General features: G+C 34.4%; 4 protein-coding genes across 5 annotated transcripts; all 4 read left to right on the plus strand.

The window, feature by feature from the left end:
• The first annotated feature begins 205 nt into the window (after window positions 1-205).
• Window positions 206-2,331, plus strand: LOC126682409 (vacuolar iron transporter 1-like). Its single transcript, XM_050378077.2, has 4 exons — window positions 206-535; window positions 633-718; window positions 866-980; window positions 1,938-2,331. Exons 1-4 carry the CDS (start codon window positions 297-299, stop codon window positions 2,233-2,235), a joined length of 738 nt encoding a protein of 245 aa, XP_050234034.1. The 5' UTR covers window positions 206-296; the 3' UTR covers window positions 2,236-2,331.
• Window positions 2,332-9,576: 7,245 nt separating this feature from the next.
• LOC126681341 (heat shock 70 kDa protein 15-like) lies at window positions 9,577-14,661 on the plus strand. Of its 2 annotated transcripts, XM_050376887.2 has the most exons (10): window positions 9,577-9,677; window positions 9,910-11,030; window positions 11,244-11,471; window positions 11,579-11,674; window positions 11,764-11,982; window positions 12,107-12,301; window positions 12,390-12,536; window positions 12,648-12,797; window positions 12,886-13,016; window positions 13,169-14,661. In XM_050376887.2, the coding sequence occupies exons 2-10, from the start codon at window positions 10,029-10,031 to the stop codon at window positions 14,463-14,465; spliced, it is 3,465 nt and encodes a 1,154-aa protein (XP_050232844.1). In that variant the 5' UTR covers window positions 9,577-9,677; window positions 9,910-10,028; the 3' UTR covers window positions 14,466-14,661. The 2 variants fall into 2 exon arrangements, with proteins under 2 accessions (XP_050232844.1, XP_050232843.1); XM_050376886.2 differs by having other exon boundaries at window positions 9,579-11,030.
• A 2,228-nt stretch (window positions 14,662-16,889) lies between these two features.
• LOC130015564 (uncharacterized) lies at window positions 16,890-18,292 on the plus strand. Its single transcript, XM_056105930.1, has 2 exons — window positions 16,890-17,994; window positions 18,108-18,292. Exons 1-2 carry the CDS (start codon window positions 16,890-16,892, stop codon window positions 18,290-18,292), a joined length of 1,290 nt encoding a protein of 429 aa, XP_055961905.1.
• Window positions 18,293-18,468: 176 nt separating this feature from the next.
• On the plus strand, window positions 18,469-20,202 carry LOC126682017 (serine/threonine-protein phosphatase 7 long form homolog). Its single transcript, XM_050377573.2, has 4 exons — window positions 18,469-18,661; window positions 18,743-19,488; window positions 19,569-19,656; window positions 19,738-20,202. The coding sequence occupies exons 1-4, from the start codon at window positions 18,470-18,472 to the stop codon at window positions 20,200-20,202; spliced, it is 1,491 nt and encodes a 496-aa protein (XP_050233530.2). The 5' UTR covers window position 18,469.

Raw genomic sequence — 20,202 nt, forward strand, 5'->3', positions numbered from 1 at the left:
TCGAACCAAAATGACTGCGATTAAACCGGTTAAATCAGTCAATCTTAATTTGATTCTCAAAATACTGAGTGGTCGCTTTTGGTAAAATATTTTTTCTTTCTCTATGAGAATCTGCTAAATTACAATAATGTACATAGATACATGAACAATTACTCCAAATCCACACTTTCTCCTTGTATAAATACACCTTCTTTTATTGCTCAAATATTCATTCCAATCAACATAGAAAAACAAACAAAAAAAATTTGAAATTCAGTTCTTGGTTTTAAATTTAGTGCTTAATTTAATTACCAAAAATGGCACAAAACGGTCACATTAATCCAGAGAAGCAAAAGTTGTTGGTTGAAGAACATGAAGAGAAACATTTCTTGTCCAGTGAGATTGTTCGTGACATAATCATCGGTGTCTCCGACGGTCTCACCGTTCCTTTCGCCCTAGCCGCCGGCTTGTCCGGTGCTAATGTGACGTCAAATATCATTCTGGTCGCCGGAATAGCTGAAGTGGCGGCCGGTGCCATTTCCATGGGACTTGGAGGGTATGTCATTAATTTTTCATATTATATTTTCTAATTTAATTGATTACAGATTTTAAGTTTAATATTCAAATAATGTAAATTAATACTGATTTTGTAGATATTTGGCAGCCAAAAGTGAAGCTGATCATTACATGAGAGAACTAAAACGAGAACAAGAAGAGATTATTAGTGTTCCTGATATAGGTTTTTATTTATTTTCTCATCTAAATTTATTATTTTTATTTGCCAAAATGATTATTTAAGGATGGATTTCGAGTTCGAGTTTTAAATTTGATTATTATTTATTTACAAAGGTGAAAATAATTAATGAAATGTTATTGAAAACTGCAGAGGCTGCTGAATGTGGAGATATATTAGCAGAATATGGAGTTGAGCCACATGAATATGAGCCAGTAGTAAATGCTCTAAAGAGGAACCATCAGCATTGGCTTAATTTCATGATGAGGTAATTAAAATTAAATATTTCTTTAATTTAGTTTAATTCTTTTAAGAATATATACAAATACATTAAAGAGTAGTGCTATATAACTCTCCTTTTTAACCCACATTCTTTAACCCACCTGACGTGGCAACAAACTAGTGGATGCATTAAAAGTTGTTTTTTGAGATATACACTTTTAGAGGGTAATTGGACGAATTAAATGCTGCCACGTAAGGAGAGACAATGAATGAGGTACAAAATGGTGGGTTAAATAGCATTTTTCTACATTAAATTACTATAATTTTATCACTTTATTTTAAAAATCAGCAATGTTATTTATCAATGAATTTATTTTATAAATTTATCACCGTCAGCGAATTGAATATGATATGACGACATATTTGAAGGCAACAAAGGGGCAGCCTAATTTCCACAACACCATATATTTTTTAAATTTAAAACCACGATAGAATTATTAAAATAGAGAAAATAATTTTGTAAATCTATAATATTAGTTTATTTTATCAACTATATCTTCTAAGAAATAGCATAAATATTATGGTCCGAATAATTATATTCAACTTCAATTTTTTCTAGACACACGTTTCATTTTAAACCCACATAATATTTTATAAATTGTCATTTATGTAAATAATCATTTTAATTATTTAAAAATAATAAAATAAATCCTAAAAGTAGGTACAATTTAAAGCTTTGAAATAACTATTTTAAATTATAAAAGGGATGAATCAAAATATTCAAATTAGTTTTTAGAAATATATTTAATAAAAAATTATATTTATTGATAAAAGAATCATTTTTCCTTAAAAGAAAAAGACAGTGAAAATTATAATTTCATCTATTTTTGATTTTATTTCTAAAATATTTTATTTTTTTCTATAACAAACATTAATTAACTATCAAAAGAAACAAAACACTAGTCAAAATAGCAATAACAATGTAAATTAACTGATGCTGCAGGTTTGAACTTGGATTGGAAAAACCAGACCCAATGAGAGCATTACAAAGTGCATTGACAATTGCAATTTCTTACATACTGGGTGGATTAATTCCTCTTTCACCATACATCATTTTTCCAGTTGCTAGAGAGGCCATGTTTGGATCAATTATAATAACTATTTTGGCACTTCTATTTTTTGGGTTTATCAAAGGCTATTTTACTGGGAATCAGCCTTTTAAGAGTGCTCTCCAAACAGCTCTCATCGGAGCTATAGCTTCTGCTGCTGCCTATTCCATTGCCAAGATTGTTAGAGTTTGATTTTTCTTCATTCTCATTTCTTGGTCTTAATCTATGACTAATTGTGATTTGTATGGGTTTTAATGTTTAATATAATTGGGGCACATTTCTTTTTAATTTTCTGATTTATTTTCTTTAAAAAGTGAGAACGCTTGCGAGAGAAATTGAACTCACAATCTTAATAAAATGTTGTTTGCCGCTTATAACATTTAAACTATGCTCTATTATTTTAACTAGGTCGATACACGCGTTTTACACGATGATATTAATTTACATAATGAACTTTTAATACTTTTTTATTTAAATATACATTTAAAATATAAATAATAGTATTTCATAAATGAAGTAAAGCAACAACAAATTGAAGAAAATAATAATCTTTCTTACCTCTTCGTACTTTAGTTATTATAGACTTAATGTCTTAAAAAACCCTGACTTTTCGTCCCCTTTTCAATCTTACTCTGACGTTGCAAATCTGTCAATTTTACCTATTTTGCATTTTTTTATTTCAATTGTACCCTAAAGTATAAAATTGATTTTTTATTTGGCAATTTATTTTCTAAATTGATCCTTTTTGCATTACATTAACTTTTTATATTAAATTTACCATTTTTAAAAAAAATTATTAAACTTTTGTCAAATAAATAAAGGTCAATTTTATGCTTCAGGGTACAATTGAAATGAAAAAAATATAAATTGGGGTAAAATTGACAATTTTTCAACGTCAGGGTAGGATTGAATAGGGGATGAAATGTCGGGGTTTTTTAAGGCATTAAGCCGTTATTATATTACTATATTAAGGTCTGACTCTCCAACTAATTACTGACTTGAAACAAGGTGAGTAGCACATTTGAAGATATTTTTTTATTCCAAATTAATATGTTTATTTCTTTCAAGAAAGCATTAAAGTAGTATGTAAATGAGAGAGTAAAATAGAGATGATAAATGTTTTTTCTGTAAATAAGACGTTAGATATTAAGAGCCCCTTTGGAATGAATGAATTCCTTAAAAAAAGTTGGAATTCATTTATAATTCCAATTTTTTATGTTTGGAATGAATGAATGGACAAATACAATTCTTGGAATTAAAATCAGGGAATTAATGTTAGTTATAATTTGTAGATTTATAAATTCAAGCAAAATAGATAGAATTTACAAATGAACAACACATGACAAAAAGAACAATCTTTTTTTGACAATGATACCCTCAATTTTTTAAAGGTTCTCTTTTCTTTTGACATTATTTGCTGTCACTTTCATTTCAATTTTTCTTTTCATTTTATCTATTTCCATTTTCATTCAATTTTCCTTTTCATTTTATTTCTTTCCATTTTGATTTCAATTTTCCTTCTCGTTTTTTTTTTAATTTTCTCTACTCCATATTACACAACCAATCATTATAATACCTATTACAACAAATCTCAAACCAAAAAGTTTAGTTTTATCAACTTATCTTTATTTTTTTAATTATTATTTCAAATAGTGTATTAATATTTTTTCAGATTTTTATAATTAGGTAAATAAACTAGTGGAATTTCTTTTTATTTTTTTCTTATTATATATTATGTATTTGATTTTAATTATATGTGTATAATTTTTAAATGGTTTAAATTTTTTATATTAGTTGTTATTTTGTTGCTTATGAATATATTCAATAATATGTATGTTAAATATGTTGATATAGCATATACTTCTAACAAAATATATGCTATATTTTGGATTTGTAAAATTTGAAGAACAAGTTATGCATTTTGATCTTTGTTTAAAATAGTAGCTTATGCCTAATTTGGTGATTTATGTTGTTATATTTTGAATTTATAAAATTTATAAAAATCGGTGCTTCGGAAATTTTTTGAACAAAAAAAAACGGAAGATCTCTTCAGTTAAAGCGTGCCCACGGTAATTTCTAGAAATACTAATTTGTGGTTTATGTTGCTATGTTTTAATTTTTTGAAATTTAAAAAATAAATTATATATTTTAATATAGTTAGTTATTTTTAGCATATAATAAATTTTAATAGTATTTTAGTTAATTTTTAATATTTAGTAAAATGGTTATAAGGTTAATATAGGAATAGATTAAAAAGAATTGAATTCTAGAATTCATTCCAAACATAAATATGCAGAATTCATTTTAATTCTATAGTTTACAGTTTTTCATTCCAAACAGCGGAATTCATTTGCAAATGAATTCTTATGGAATTCATTTATAAATGAATTCCAGTGAGTAAAAAGAATTGTTCCAAAGAGGGCCTAAAAGGATTCTACATATGAAATTGGAGGCAACAAATTTGATGTGATAAGAAAGTGATTGTAAATTTCATTCTCTCTTCATCCAAGAAATTTAAATAAGTATGTTGAATCATGCGGTAGAATTCAGTCTAAAATTAAAGTAAAATTATTTCTTCTCCCTCCTATATATATAAATATATAGATTTCACAATTTTACAGCTAAAAATGGATAGAATCAATACACATGACATAACAAAATAAAAAGTGAAATCTAGTTAAACTAATAATGTAAAGCATAAACATAAAAAAATGGCCAACCGACCAAAAAAGACCAAATTTTTCATGAAAGTTTCACAAAAATTCAAATATTTTAATTTTATCTAATTTATCATGAAACGCATGATTTTATTTCAAATTTGTCCAATTATGTAATTTTATTCATGTGGGGCCTATGTGGCGCTGATGTGGCATGTCACGTATCAGTGCCAAATAAGCAGAATTATGTAATTGGACAAAATTGAAACGAAATCATGCGTTTCAGGACAAATTAGATAAAATTGAAAGGTTTGAACGTTTATAAATTTTTTATTAAAATTTTGACATTTTTTAATTATTTGGCCTAAACAAATACTAGTACAAGTTATATATCTTCTTTTTAGCTTAATACATAGTTTAACCCATGAACTTGTACCCTTTATCCGATCGGCTTAATCACCAAAATACCCCCCACCTTTTAGCCTCTTTTCAAATGCACTCTGACGTTGCAATTTTGTCAGTTGCACCCTAATTCGCACCTTTGGTTTTCAATTCCACCCTCGAGTACTAAATTGATCTCTTTTTCATTTTAAAAAAGTTAAAATCAGTCATCTATTTTTAACTTTTTATGTGTAAAAGAGTTCAAACGAGTACTTTATAAGGGTTTTTATGAATTTTTCCCAAATGAAAAAAGTCCAATTTAATTTTGAGGGTGGAATTGAAACCCAAAGGTGCGAATTAGGGCGCAACTGATAAAATTGCAACGTCAAGGTGCAACTGAAAAAGGGCTAAAAGGTGAGGATTTTTTTAGTGATTAAGCCTATCCGATCTGACCCCTGAACTCAACGTGTCTCCTATTTAACCTCTGTACTTATAAAATAAACCCATTTGACCTCTGAAATAGGAGACACGTTGAGTTTAGGGGTCAGATCGAATAAAGAAATACAAGTTCAGAGGTTAAACTATGTATTAAGCCTCTTCTTTTTCAATGCGGAATTCAATATAGTCATCTTCATATCCTTAAATCAGATTGAAGAGTTGGAATATGAAGATAAATCAAGAACCAGCCAACATAAAGATTAAGCGATAACAAGAAATTGCCAAGTTTCCCGATCCATGGAGCATTACATGCACGCTAAAGTTTTCTTGCTTGAGATTTCTGTGGCATGAATCAATAATAAGCAGCTAATAGAATCGAATGCCACACTGAATTAGAACAAAACAATTACTTACAATGCAACAAGAAAAGGGAATTTTGTTTAGATGGGCAGTCTTTAGGTGATAAAATTGTACAGTTCCTCCTCCATTTACTTATGCTGTGAACAGATATCAAACATCAAGAACCAATTAATTAAAAAAAAAATCTCTAACTAGACTGTATAATATTTCCACAAACGAAAAACAGACAAAAACATTCCACCACATGCCTCCGAACACCCCTCTTCCCAAAAAAATGATACAGTTTATCATATATACATGCATGCATTCATGAAAAACCCAAAGATACCGGAGACTATCTAACTGAAAGATAATAATATTTGGTGTCGATTTATAATTTGAGTCTTTCATTAATACTGAGATGATAGATTTGAAAAAAAATGAAAGGTCATGATTTTATATGACAACTTTTAAAGGTTGTGATTAAAATGAAATTTCACGTAAAGTTCATAATTTTTTATGAAATTAACCCAATTTTATGTAATAGTTTTTGTATAACTATATATAGTAAAATTATAACTACCATTCCTAACATGAAAATTTAAAATTAGGCCGTTTGAACAAATACGAGAATTAAGAAAAAAATAGTTAGATTAGTTAAAATTAGTTTATTTATGTACTTTTTCATTTTTAGCCTTTAATAATTTTTTAAATAAATAAATAATATATTGATGAATAATTTTTGTATTAGTGTATTTTGCATAGATATTAAAAATTGACATTTATTCCATATTAGAATATAGAGCAATTTATTAAGTTGAAGATAACAATGTACATTTATTAAGGGTAACTAAGACTTTTGGGTTAATGACCATTAAATTGGATTTTTGTTAATTATTTCCAAAATTATCACCCAAAATGATAAAATTCCCATTTTATGGCTTCCAGACCGCGGAACTGTTCAGCGGTTTATGTAAACCGCGGAACAGTTCCGCGGTCTGTCCTACGTGGCTCCTCGCTGGAGGAGCCACATAGGCAAAAGCAAACCGCGTAACACTTACGCGGTTTGCATTGCCAACGTGGCAAACCGCGTAAGTGTTACGCGGTTTGCTTTTGTGCAGCCAGGGAATTAATTCCCTGGCTGCACTGATTGGGAGAAAATTCTCCCAATCATTAAAAAAAAATTAATATATTTTATTATTTGAAAATAAAACAATCTTTGGTTAAAAAAATTATACGTTTTAATTGTTGATTTTTTTAAATTTAAAACGTTTGAATTAGTTAATTTTTTTAACATTCTACAAAAATAAATGTATAAAATACTACAAAATAATTATATTAACAAATATTCAAATATAATTTATACTTCATAACAATAACATATTTAATAAACTAAAAATTACAAATTAAAAAAGATTACTACATCAGATAATAATGTACAAAGTACAGAAAAGAAATCTCCTAGGAGTCCTATCGTCATATCTGCTAGTGACCGGGAGGTTCGAGCGCAAGTTGTTTCTGTTACGGTTCGCCCGACGGCCTGTACTGATGGTGAGGTAACGTCGACCTGGGCGACCGTCACCATCTCCCTCTCCTGCATCAGCGTCCTCGTCGTCGGTTCCGTCGTCACCCTGCTGGTCCTGGGGAATGGCCGTACTCGTCGTTGCTGGTGGCGGGGTAACAAATCTGTCTCCATAGGAAAACCATCATATTTTTGAAATCTTCCATGTTCATCGAACCGAGGTACTCTTAGATAAATCTTCACTATCTCGTCAGCATCGTTCAGCCCAATTACCCTTCTAATTACGACTTGTAGTTGTGCAAAATTCACTACTCTCGTCAGCTCAACCATTTCCGATTTACCGGAAACATAATCCACTCCACCCGGAGTCGATAATATTGTACCATCCCAATAAATTTTTAGGGCTGGCAGCGCATTTGTCGTCATTACTACATTAAAAAAATATAATTTTAACTACATTTTAATATTTTCACTAATTCCTACATTAAATGTAAATTCAAATGGATTACATTAAATGTAAATTCCGAATCTAATAAATTTTAATATTTTCACTAATTTCAACCTAATTTTAAAATATTTTAAAAAATTTCATATATTCGATTTTCTAATTTTAATATACTCTATTCATTCCTATAAATTTTATACACATTATTCTAATTTCATTTACACATAAATCTAATTCATTTTATAATACATATTTTTTAAAATTTTGAACTAAATCTAACTTTAATATTAATTAACTACACTTCAAACATTATTTTAATCTAATTACATTTACACATTAATCTAATTAAATTTACACATTAATCTAATTTATTTTATAATACATATTTTTTAAAATTTTGAACTAAATCTAACTACCATATTAACTAACTACATTTGAAATATTATTTTAATCTAAGTAAACATCATTTAAATCTAACTATATTCAATAAAATACATATTTTTTTAGAATTTTAAACTAAATCTAACTATAATATTAACTAACTACATTTGAAATATTATTTTAATCTAAGTAAACATCATTTAAATCTAACTATATTCAATAATTAAAAATTAATATATCTATAAATTTTAAAGACTCACCCGATAATTACGCGCCAAAAAATAATATTCCGCGCCGAAAAATAATATTCCGCGCCGAAAAATAATATCCGCCACGCAAAGTAATATCCGCCACGCAAAATAATATCCGCCACGCAAAATAATATCCACCACGAAAATAATATCACTTTCCGAAAATAGGCTCCGTAAATTTTTTTCCTAAATAATATTCCCTCTAACTCTCTAACTCTCTCTCTCTAACATCTCTCTAAAATTTTTTCCTAAATAAATTTTCTTTGTGTGCAGATAAGGGCGAACGATTTCCCCCTTATATAGTGGTGTAGACCGCGGAAATTTTCCGCGGTCTACAACCACTTTGGTCAAGGGAATTTATTCCCTGTCAGAGGGAATAAATTCCCTCTGTAAACCGCGGAAAGCTTCCGCGGTTTACAGTGACCTGTCACTGTAAACCGCGGAAGCTTTCCGCGGTTTACATCCACGTGGTTCCACCTGCGTCCAGGTGGAGCCACGTGCGCAGACCGCGGAACACTTCCGCGGTTTACAACAAACCGCTGAAGTGTTCCGCGGTCTGTATAGCCTAAATATAGAAAAAATTCTAATCATGGGGTAATTTTAGAAATTTTCTTAATTTTTTATGTAAAAACGTCATTAACCCAAGACTTTTAGGTTTAAAATTATTAATCAAAAATAGAATGTGGTCTATAATTTGGGACGTTCAAAATAGAAAGGTGGTCTATTTTTGTGGGACGGAGGGAGTATTTAACATAAAATTTCTTAATTTAAATAAATTAAATTTGATATATAAATTTATTATAAAAAAATTTTGCTATATTAATTTCACACGACTACGCAGATTTACGGGTGGATAAATATTTTTTGTTTTGACATTAAAGATCATGATTAAAATGAAATTTCGTGTAAAGTTCGTGATTTTTTTAAGAATTAACCCATATTTATTTACTTATGAGCTGAATTGAAGCCCAAAAATGATTTTTATGCTGATAGATCTTTCTAGAACTTACTCCTTTTCTCCCGCACTAATAAATAAATAAAACAAAAACGTAAATTAAATTAAAAATTTGAAATCTTTTTTTTTTCCCGGAAAGATGTATAAACTAAAAATAAAATTTAAAAATTTAAAAATGTCTTTTGTTTCAATTCAAATAAAAGGGCTGAGTAATGTGGTTCTAGTGTTCCACAAGAAGGCTCCTCCGTTTAAAGAGAATTCGCAGGTAAAATTAAATAACTTGAATTATATTGATTGCATATGGCCTTCTCGTAGTGCTTATCATGTTCAGATTGTTCACTTTATGTTGATTGATTATGCTATTATGTGTCATTGATTCTTATTTGTGGGGGAACAATTGATTTATTAATTGCTGTACGAAACCTAATTGGTATAAATTGGGTGAAAAATGAGCGTGGTTGGGTTTGATTTGGGGAATCAGAGCTGCATTGTTGCAGTTGCTAGGCAAAGAGGGATTGATGTTGTACTTAATGATGAATCAAAGCGTCAAACTCCTGCCTTTGTATGCTTTGGTGATGAGCAGCGCTTCATTGGGACTGCAGGAGCTTTAGCCACTATGACGAACCCTGCAAACTCTATATCTCAGTTTAAGCGCCTCATCGGAAAACCTTTCTCTGATCCGGAGTTGCAGAAGGATATTAAAACAGTGCCTTTTTCTGTAATTGAAGGCCCTGATGGGTTTCCTATGATTCGCGCTTGGTCTTGGAATGAACCCAAGTACTTTACGCCAACCCAGGTTTTGGGAATGATGTTCTCAAATATGAAAGGGATAGCTGAGAAGAATCTGAATACTGCAGTGGTGGATTGCTGCATAGGAATTCCAGTTTATTTTACTGATCTTCAGAGAAGGGCTGTCATGGATGCGGCCACTATCGCTGGACTTCGTCCTCTCCGTTTGATTCATGAAACTACAGCTGCAGCGCTAGCTTATGGTATATATAAGACGGATTTACCAGAGACTGACCCGCTAAATGTTGCTTTTGTTGACATTGGCCACGCGAGCATGCAAGTGTGCATCGCCGGATTTAAGAAGGGTCAGCTCAAAGTGTTGGCACATTCTTTTGATCAATCTTTAGGTGGTAGAGACTTTGATGAGGGTTTATTTCAGCACTTCGCTGCCAAGTTTAAGGACGAGTACAAGATTGATGTTCTCAAGAGTGCTAGGGCTTGTCTACGGCTTAGAGCTGCCTGTGAGAAAATGAAAAAAGTTCTTAGTGCCAACGCTGAGGCTCCGCTGAATATCGAATGCTTAATGGAAGAGAAGGATGTTAGAGGTTATATCAAGAGGGACGAGTTTGAGCAGATAAGTATTCCAATTTTAGAACGTGTCAAGAAACCTTTGGAAAAGGCTCTTCAAGATGCACAATTGGCAATTGATAATATTCACATGGTTGAGCTAGTTGGTTCTGGTTCACGCGTGCCTGCTATAATCAACATACTGACCGAGTTCTTTGGTAAGGAGCCTAGGCTTACAATGAATGCCAGTGAGTGTGTAGCCAGGGGTTGTACCTTGCAGTGTGCTATTCTCAGCCCTACATTTAAAGTGAGAGAGTTCCAGGTAAATTCCTCTCTTTAAGCTGCACTACATGAAGTTCTATTTAAGCACACCCTCATCGTGGTTCTGTTACTCATTTGGTTTTACCTATTGGGCAACAATGTTCCGTTTTGTTTCTTGTGGAGTTTAATTGCTTCATTCAGGATTGTGTATTGTCCTTAGTTTTATCTTTTTAGCATGTTTTTATTTTGTTGTTAAATTTGAACTGGCTTGCAGGTACATGAGAGTTTCCCATTTTATATTGCTGCATCTTGGAAAGGTGCTGCTCTTGATAGTCAGGATGGGAAAGCAGATAATCAGCAAAGTTCTGTTGTCTTCCCTAAAGGAAATGCCATACCTAGTGTCAAGGCATTGACGTTTTACAGGTCAGGAACATTCACAATTGATCTACTGTATGCTGATGCAGGCGAGCTGCCGGTGCCTGCTAAGATCAGTACATACACGGTATGAAATAAGCTTGCACCCTTCTTCATGCTTATTCTATATTTATAATATCATGCGTATGCTTCTGTTCTAAATTGCTAAATTCTGTATGTAATGCCATTTTTCAGATTGGTCCTTTTCAGTCTTCGACAAGTGAGCGAGCGAAGGTGAAGGTGAAAGCTCACCTAAATCTTCATGGGATTGTGTCTGTTGACTCGGCTATGGTGAGCTTTGCGGTGGCTTTACGATTGTTGTTTACTCTTGTCAGTTTCTTTTTGAACCTCTCATTAAATTTTGTTGATGTGTTCCTCAGCTTATTGAGGAAGAAGAGGTAGAAATTCCTGTCACAAAAGAACCAGCAAAGGATGCTACGAAAATGGAAACCGAAGCTCCTAATGATGCTGCTCCTCCCAGTTCAAATGATGCTGATGTCAATATGCAAGATGCCAGAGAAACTGCCGATGCTTCTGGCGCTGAAAATGGTGTTCCTGACTCAGGAGACAAGCCTACCCAGATGGAAACAGATAACAAGGTAAATTAGTAGGCGCTGATGCCAATTGGATTTCTTTTATCTTGCATGTGTAGACCATTGCGAGATATTGTGTGGTTGATGGAGCCAAATCTTACATGTTGGTCCCATTTTCCTGATGAAGTAGGTTGAGGCTCCAAAAAGGAAAGTAATGAAGACAAATCTACCTGTGGCAGAAGTTGTTTATGGTGCAATGGCGCCGGCAGATGTGCAGAAAGCAGTAGAAAAGGAATTTGAAATGGCATTGCAGGATAGGGTTATACAAGAGACCAAAGACAAGAGGAATGCTGTTGAGTCCTATGTGTATGTTATGAGAACTAAGGTACATTTTGCCTGCTGATGTTTGCATGAGTTTCATTGATGACTTTGAGCCGATGTTGTATGCATAACTAATGGTTTTGTGTGTCCAGCTTACCGAAAAATATCAGGAATTTGTTACTGATTCCGAGAGGAAAGAATTTATAAGAAAACTGCAAGAGGTTGAAGATTGGTTGTATGAAGATGGTAAAAATACAACAAAAGGTGTTTATGCTGACGAACTTGAGGAGCTCAAAGAGGTGACTGCTTTTTACGTGTTAATGATTAGTTCTTGTGTTTCTCTGCCTTTGTTTCTGTCAGATTTTCAACTACTGTTTTAGTTGCATGTTTGATATGATCAATAATTGCAGCGTGGTGATCCCATTGAAGAGAGGTACAAGGAGTACACAGAAAGAGGATCTGTTGTCGAACAACTTATATATTGCATTAATAGCTACAGAGAGGCAGCAGTGTCAAATGATCTCAAATTTGACCACATTGACTTGTCTGTAAAGCAGAAGGTAACGGCTGGTCCCGTCTTTAGCTAGCCCTGATCCTGACCCTCCTTGTTTAAAAGACTTTTAGAACTGTCAATTTGATGTGTTGCAGGTATTGAATGAGTGTGTAGAAGCAGACGCTTGGCTAAGAGAGAAAAAGCAGCAACAAGACTCTCTTTCTAAATATGTCAGCCCAGTTCTTTTGTCAGCTGATGTGAGAAAGAAGGCAGAAGCAGTTGACAGGTATTGCTGTTGTAGATTTTTGTTATGATTTTATGATAAATCTAGACAGGTCCTGCCCCCAACATGATACCTGGGTTAATAAGGGAGGTGTCTTGCATGTTACACTAGTTTATGAGTTGATTGCTCAGCTCTTAATTATTTATTTTCTACAGAGTTTGCAAGCAAATAATGATGAAGCCAAAACCAGCTAAACCAGCTACTCCAGAAACGTCCGTTGCCGGGCCGATTTGGGCGGAAGGAGGATATCGGTTGAAGCGTCAACGGGCGGAAGATTACAATTTTTTTGAAAACAAACACCATGAAGATGCTGCAGACATGGAGGAAGATGTACGTGATTATGACAATTTCATTCTAAAAGCTGAAGAAGACGAAGACTTGCCAAAGGAACAGGCGGAAGAACAAAAAACAGATATGGAGGAGGATTTAGATCTGGATACGATGTGGGAAGAACGAAAGTGCCCGCTGCGAGGAGTTTGTGATTTCGCTCATTGGCGTTCTTTTGATGAACTGCCGTGTTTGTTGGATATTTACTCAATTATCCTCAGGCCCAACGAGAATTTCACCGGCCGTGAGAACTTGTGTTTGCGAGGCAAACTGAGCGGTACAATTTTCACCGAGGTTATCAAAATCCCGGATGAGATCGCGGAGTCATTTCTGATGAGGAAACATTATGTTCACAGGGAGGATCTCTACTTGTACAAGATGAAAAAAGACGACACGGAGGCGGAGTCAGTGGATCTGTCGGCCGACGATGCTCGAGCTGAGATTACTCTCTTTGGTCCTCATCTCAGACGGTTCCCTCACTGTGAGATTAGTATGATATTGGATGTGGGCCTAAGGTTGGATGATCAAGAACTCATTCAAGGTGAGGAGGTTGATTCTTTTGATGCATTCAAAGATGGCGACAAGTTTAATAAAGGAACTCTCTTCTTTCACGAGCTGCGTTTTCGCATGTTTCCCTGGCTTATGAACCGTGTCCTGCACGAACAGGTCAGGCCTATCAAAACCTGGGGTATGACATTTGATGATGATGGTCCTGTTGATGTGTTTGTACGCTATGCTATTATGAGTCCTGGAGCGGCTGCCGGTATTAAAATTAAAATCTTGAATAGGCCGGACGTCAGCCGTGTCCATGGCTGTGTTTATGCACGCCCTTGCTCTTTCATTGGTAAAATCCCGCTTATCAGGGCCGAAGAAGCCGGTGTGGAACCTGATGGGACCATTCAGCTCAAGAGATCACTCGTTGCTGTTCCCTCAAATGCCTCTCTGGTCATTGGAGTCGACCAATTGTGTGATCAACATGGCCGCCTTGTTGTGTCTGCTGCCGCAACTTTCTTTGTTCCGCTCCATGTTGGACGATCTCAACCTAAACTTATTGGGGATAGTTGTCTTCAAGTTGAGGTCGAATGGCTTCTCCACGACATCTTTCCTAGACGTTGGAGGTACTGAGGTAGTTCCATTGCATCTTTATGCAAGTTAAACCTTGAATTTGTTGAAGCTGATTAGAGTACCTGTCGTTGAACTAATTTATTTTTCGTTTTTGTGACTTAGAGACTAGCTCTGCTTAATTATATGCATCTGCCTCTTTTATGTTATCAATACACTAAGAATTTACAGAAATCCGTGTTCCTGCAATTTTTCTCAATGATTCTAACAATGCTTGGATCACCATATGAAGTTCAAATAGAGCGGTTGAAAAATCAGTATAGAACAGTGAATCCTTGTCCGAACTAGTTTATTGTCCAAGTTCTTGTTTAATTAGTCCCCCTATCAACTTTTAGCTTATCACTAGTATTTTTCTGTATTCTATTTTTCATTTAACCAAAGGATTTGTATATATCTCCACTGGAGATCACACCATCCTGTAGAAGAAATGAATTAGGAGCTATGGTTGAAAATTATCCAAATTATCGTTGGCGGTTCATTAGTCTACTGGTTCAGGAACTGTGACCTCCCCTACCAAGGATAGATTAAGGTTTTACAATGGAACAAACTAGTGAGTTGGTTTCAATGGCAATGTAAAGGCAATTAGAACTGTGCAGAAGTCATCTATATCTAATATAAGTAGTAATATAAAAAATTTATAGCAATTGAGAGTTGATAGATTGTCTATAAAAGAGCGTCGAGTTATAGTTATCTTTTTTCTGCTTGATTAAAATGTTTTATCATTTAGTTTTACTATTATTATCATTTTGATGGCGTGAATTGGTAAAATATCATTAGCTTTGTTTCCCGATTTTGTATGCAGTAGCACATAACATGTATGTTTATACAGTTTTTGTTTGTATTAAGTGTAAAGAACTGTCTATTTGCCTATTTGGGTGTTCATAGGCATTGTTCATTTTGGTATTTGCATTTATCATGCAGGGTTTGGTTTCTGCATTTAAATATCCAGATAGTTTATGTTATAAGATTAAAATTTTAAAATTGGGTATGGTCAGTTAGATGATTTGGTTGGCTCTTTCTTTTTGGTCCTCCTGCGTTTGTGTTGATTCTGCTTTTCTTTTTTAAACTTCTTCAATTAATACTATATAAACTCTTAAGAAGAAACCGAGAATCAAATCTTAAACTTCCAATTTGAAATAAATATCAATACTACTTAACAAAAATTAATAAATAAAATTTCATGTTGAAATTATATATAATTGAATAATTTTAAGTCTTATAACATTTTTATTTATTACAATGGGATGAGAGGATCAACAATGTATCATCTTATCTAAAGATGGGTTGTTATTATATAAAAATTTCCACTTTTTGCGTTTTTCCCATCTGAGTAATATTATACCGAACATGGCACCCCATATCCTTACCTTTCTAAACTTTTCATCCTATAACTCCAGAGCTATTTTAGACGTCTATTCTATATAAGAAAATGCAGTTTTGACCGTCTTAAATGATCAAAACAACATCAGATGAGATATTTGGATTGTAAAATGTAAAAAAATAAAAGGTTGAGCTAATAAAAGATTAAAATGTAAAATATCACGTTTGGTAAAATATATTAGAACTGAAAAAAGCACGAAAGCTAGAGATTTTTATGGCAATAACCCGGGTTTTTGACAAAAAAGTTCCCCCCTTATAGGGGAAATTCGAATTTTGTGCCCCAGAACACAAAAATTACATTTTTGTGCCTGGGGCCCACGCTGCCCGCAAACAGCCATTGCGGGCCAGTAATGAAATTCCCTGCCACATGGCAGGGAATTTAATGTCGCCCGCAATGGCTGTTTGCGGGCGACATCCCCTATATAAAGGGGTGTGTGGTGAATTGTTTCACCACACTTACACTACAAACATAACAAAAATGGCTTTAGATTAGTTTCGGCGGATTTGGAGTAATTTGGCGGATTTGGAGTAATTTGGCGGTTTATTTTTAGAGCTTAATCGGATTATTTTGGAGCTTAATATTTTATTATTATTATTTTGCGAGGACTACAAGAGGTAAGTCCGTATTACTTTTTACTTTTTATAGCTAATTTTTTTAATAAATAATAAATGTGTATTGTTAGATTTAGAATAATAAATGTGTATTGTTAGATTTAGAATTTAGTTAATATTAGATTTAAAATTTATATTATTAAATTTAGATTTAGAATATTAAAACGATTTGTATGAATATAAAACACAAAAACATTATAGAATGAACATTACTCATAAATATTTGATATAATATATAATAGTTTGGTTAAAATGTGGACGATTTGCTAAATAGTTAAATAAATTAATTTAAATTTTTAAATAAACTGTTTATAAATTGTTAAAAATATTACTTTATAAATATATATGTAGAAATTACTTTAATATTAATTAAGCCTAGAAATGTACATTTGTAGAAATTACTTTAATATTAATTTATTACGCATGTTTGTAGTAATGGCGTCAAACAATATATTATTTGTGATATGGTGTGATGGTAGCATCATAAACTCCCCTCGTGGAGTTGAATATTTGGGGGGTAGATATGTTCATGTGCCGATTAATGGAAGAATAAATTTTGGGGAGTTGGCCGAAATCTGTAGAACGGCAGTATCTACTAGTGTGAGCCCTCCGGAGGTGACGAAAATTTATTTTCGGCTACCTCATGTTGAAAGGTACGAGATATGTTCATACTCGTTGTTCGAAGTGCAAGATGACCAACACGTATTTGCGATTCTGAACCAGACAGCTCGAATGCCGACGTTGAACGTGTTAGAGTTCTACGTGGAGTATCATATTTCGGCTTCTAATGAAACTTCGATGCAACTAGATTTATGTTCTAGTGAGTCTGAGAGAGGCAGTGTGGAAGAGGAAGAAGATGAGCACTATGATAGTGAGGAAGAGGATATGGAGGATATTCTAATCGCTGAACAACCAAGTAATATTACACATTACCAGTCTCGACTTCCGCAACACATACGATGTGTCGATCTCAGTGACTTTGATGTGGACGAGACATGGGAAGCGCCGAACATTGAATGGCAGCGGGGGATGGAATTTCAAACCGGGATGATTTTCTCGAGTCGATTGGCTGTGCGAACATGTGCCATTACTTATTCGGTTGATAATGGACGAGAGTTTAAGAGTCGCCGGACAACAAAAACAACACTGGTCCTAGTTTGCAAGCATCGAGAAATGTGCGATTGGTGGCTGCGGGCCACCCTGCTTCAGAAAACCAACACATGGACGTTGACGAAATATATAGGGCCACACAAATGCGATATGCTAGCGTCAACTCGTAACCACAGAAATTTTGGAATTATTCAAATTGCCGATTTTATTAAGACTCAAGTGTTGGGGCAGCGTGATATTCGGATTAAGACGCTTATGGCAGGGATTTTAGAATCCTTAGGACTGGACCTTCCATATAAGCGGGTATGGTATGCAAAAGAGAGAGCAATTAGCAGCGTCTATGGGGACTGGGAATATAACTACACGCAAATCACGAAATTCATGGATAATGTGGTCGAAGTGAATCCTGGATCCTTTTGGCATGGTGAAGGTATGAAAATAAATCACTTTTGTAAATTTAATATGTAATTAAATTTACATTATATCCTAACTATATCCATTTTAAACAGGCCGACTAACTGATTGCGGTGGGGTGCAATGTAGAATTTTCAAGCGAATGTTTTGGACCTTCTTTCCGATGGTTGACGGATTTTCATGTTGATGAAAGTAACCCCCAGTCATGGAATAGTATGGAATTACAGGATTACGACGACAGTGATTCTGATGATTTTGTGAAATATCTCCCCTGGACTTTAATAAGATGTTGTTCACAGTGCTATAACTGGTGAAAGCTATTGTGATGAATTTGTAACTGGACCTTGTGTTAAATTTGTAAAATCGTATCTAATTTGTATCGAACTTATTCGGTTAAATTTGTATCGAAGTTATCATATGTAATTTCTATTTCCTATTTCGTATGTCAATTGGTGTATAATTTTTGGAGCTTTCATCTATCTATGTTTTTAATGTATCTGGAATTTTGGACGTTAAATTCGTATCTAATTTTAATATATTTAATTTATTATAAATCTATTTGTGCATTTTCAGATATGGCTGGCCCTGCTCCATACGATTACTTCCTTCCCGGACCGCGGGATGGAGGTTTAGTACTGCACAGACAGCATGATCACAGGTCCGACACGGTTTGGCAGCATCCGGTAGGCAATGATTTCTTTAAACGGATAACGTTTCGTTGTTGTTTTATTTTCCAACTGATATCTTTAAATTTTTCATTTCAGGAGACTTCGGCTTTGGGCTCGCGCAGGAGTGCCTCATTGACCCGAATAGAGGATATTCATCCGCGCATTCGAGATGGAGTATTGCGGACAGCACTGGGACCCTTCATTACTATGCGGAAATACACCGTAGACATGACTCTGGTGACTGCATTAGTTGAGCGGTGGAGGCCGGAGACCCACACTTTTATGTTTCCTGAGGGGGAGTGCACAATAACCCTTCAGGACATAGCGATCTTGACGGGACTCCCCATAAATAGGGCTGCTGTTACCGGATCGACTATCAGAGGTTGGAGCAGTGTTACTCGCCGACTGCTTGGAAGAGATATGGTAGGGAGTAGAAATTGTCAGGGATCCTTTGTTACCACTAGTTGGCTAGTCGATGAGTTTGATAGCTTCACACGGATACCTGATGCGGCTTCAGATGAGCAGATCGACTGGGCAGTTCGGGCGTACTTGTTGTTCCATCTACACGCCTGGTGTTTTTCCGACACGAACAGCGGGCAGATCGGACTGAGGATTCTTCCACATCTGGAGGACTTGACGGCATTAGGGAGCATTAGTTGGGGTTCAGCGGCGCTCGCACACCTTTACCGCGAGATGTGCTTGTGTACTATGGTTTCGCAGAATAGGCGAAACATCGGGGGGCTGCTTTGGATTCTTCAGCTATGGGCATTCGAGCGCCTTAGACCATTCAGGCCGAGGTTGAGATACCCGGCCATCACACCGCACTTACCGTTGGGTGACAGGTACATCATTTTATTAATACTTACATGAACAATTATTAGTAATTTTTATTTTTTTTATTAAAAATGTTGTACTTGCGCAGATGGGCGGGTCCGCTAGATTTTCGACGGGTTCTTCATCGCAATCTGGATGCCATGAGATTAGCACTAGATGTATTACGTTACTCGGATGTGAGTTATTTTGGAAACCTTTATTTTATAGTTATCAATTTGCACAACAACATTGCTAAAGTCTTTATTTTATAAATGCAGATCGATTGGCAACCATACACCGAGGATGTTATCAGCCAGCTACATCCTTATTTTTTGGATGGTGCTCAGTTCTGGCGTGCTCGCGTGCCACTGATTTACTATCATATTATCGAGTGGCACCAGCCGGATAGGGTGATGGCGCAGTTTGGTTTGCTTCAGCCTATACCTGAACCACCTTCCCAGCTCCACATCCACCACACTGTCCAGTTTCGGGGGAGCTCAAGCTTCCAAAACACTTTTAGAGAGTATGTCGCGATTTGGGACTCCAGGGAACTGTATGTGGTCCAAGGCCCGTTGCTGGACCATCCGCCCCACTTCCATTCAGAGTACATGGAGTGGTACAGACGCATCAGTAGGAGATGGATTACCCATCACGGAGCAGAGACTGGATCAGCTGTATGTAATCTACATAATTCTAATTTAAATTTTCTTTTATTCAATATGCTAACTGACTTTCTATTTTAA

The sequence above is a fragment of the Mercurialis annua genome, linkage group LG5, assembly GCF_937616625.2.
Source record: "Mercurialis annua linkage group LG5, ddMerAnnu1.2, whole genome shotgun sequence".
Lineage (NCBI taxonomy): Eukaryota > Viridiplantae > Streptophyta > Magnoliopsida > Malpighiales > Euphorbiaceae > Mercurialis > Mercurialis annua.

What these genes read in the sequence shown, in the direction of transcription:
- LOC126682409 (XM_050378077.2), top strand. Translation starts at nt 297, where the DNA reads ATGGCACAAAACGGTCACATTAATCCAGAGAAGCAAAAGTTGTTGGTT. An exon ending in TATTAGTGTTCCTGATATAG is followed by an intron (nt 719 to 865) that starts GTTTTTATTTAT and finishes TGAAAACTGCAG; the next exon opens with AGGCTGCTGAATGTGGAGAT. An exon ending in TGGCTTAATTTCATGATGAG is followed by an intron (nt 981 to 1,937) that starts GTAATTAAAATT and finishes CTGATGCTGCAG; the next exon opens with GTTTGAACTTGGATTGGAAA.
- LOC126681341 (XM_050376886.2), top strand. Translation starts at nt 9,861, where the DNA reads ATGAGCGTGGTTGGGTTTGATTTGGGGAATCAGAGCTGCATTGTTGCA. An exon ending in TTAAAGTGAGAGAGTTCCAG is followed by an intron (nt 11,031 to 11,243) that starts GTAAATTCCTCT and finishes ACTGGCTTGCAG; the next exon opens with GTACATGAGAGTTTCCCATT. An exon ending in AACTTGAGGAGCTCAAAGAG is followed by an intron (nt 12,537 to 12,647) that starts GTGACTGCTTTT and finishes CAATAATTGCAG; the next exon opens with CGTGGTGATCCCATTGAAGA.
- LOC130015564 (XM_056105930.1), top strand. Translation starts at nt 16,890, where the DNA reads ATGGCGTCAAACAATATATTATTTGTGATATGGTGTGATGGTAGCATC. An exon ending in ATCCTTTTGGCATGGTGAAG is followed by an intron (nt 17,995 to 18,107) that starts GTATGAAAATAA and finishes GGTGCAATGTAG; the next exon opens with AATTTTCAAGCGAATGTTTT.
- LOC126682017 (XM_050377573.2), top strand. Translation starts at nt 18,470, where the DNA reads ATGTATCTGGAATTTTGGACGTTAAATTCGTATCTAATTTTAATATAT. An exon ending in CACTTACCGTTGGGTGACAG is followed by an intron (nt 19,489 to 19,568) that starts GTACATCATTTT and finishes GTACTTGCGCAG; the next exon opens with ATGGGCGGGTCCGCTAGATT. An exon ending in ATGTATTACGTTACTCGGAT is followed by an intron (nt 19,657 to 19,737) that starts GTGAGTTATTTT and finishes TTATAAATGCAG; the next exon opens with ATCGATTGGCAACCATACAC.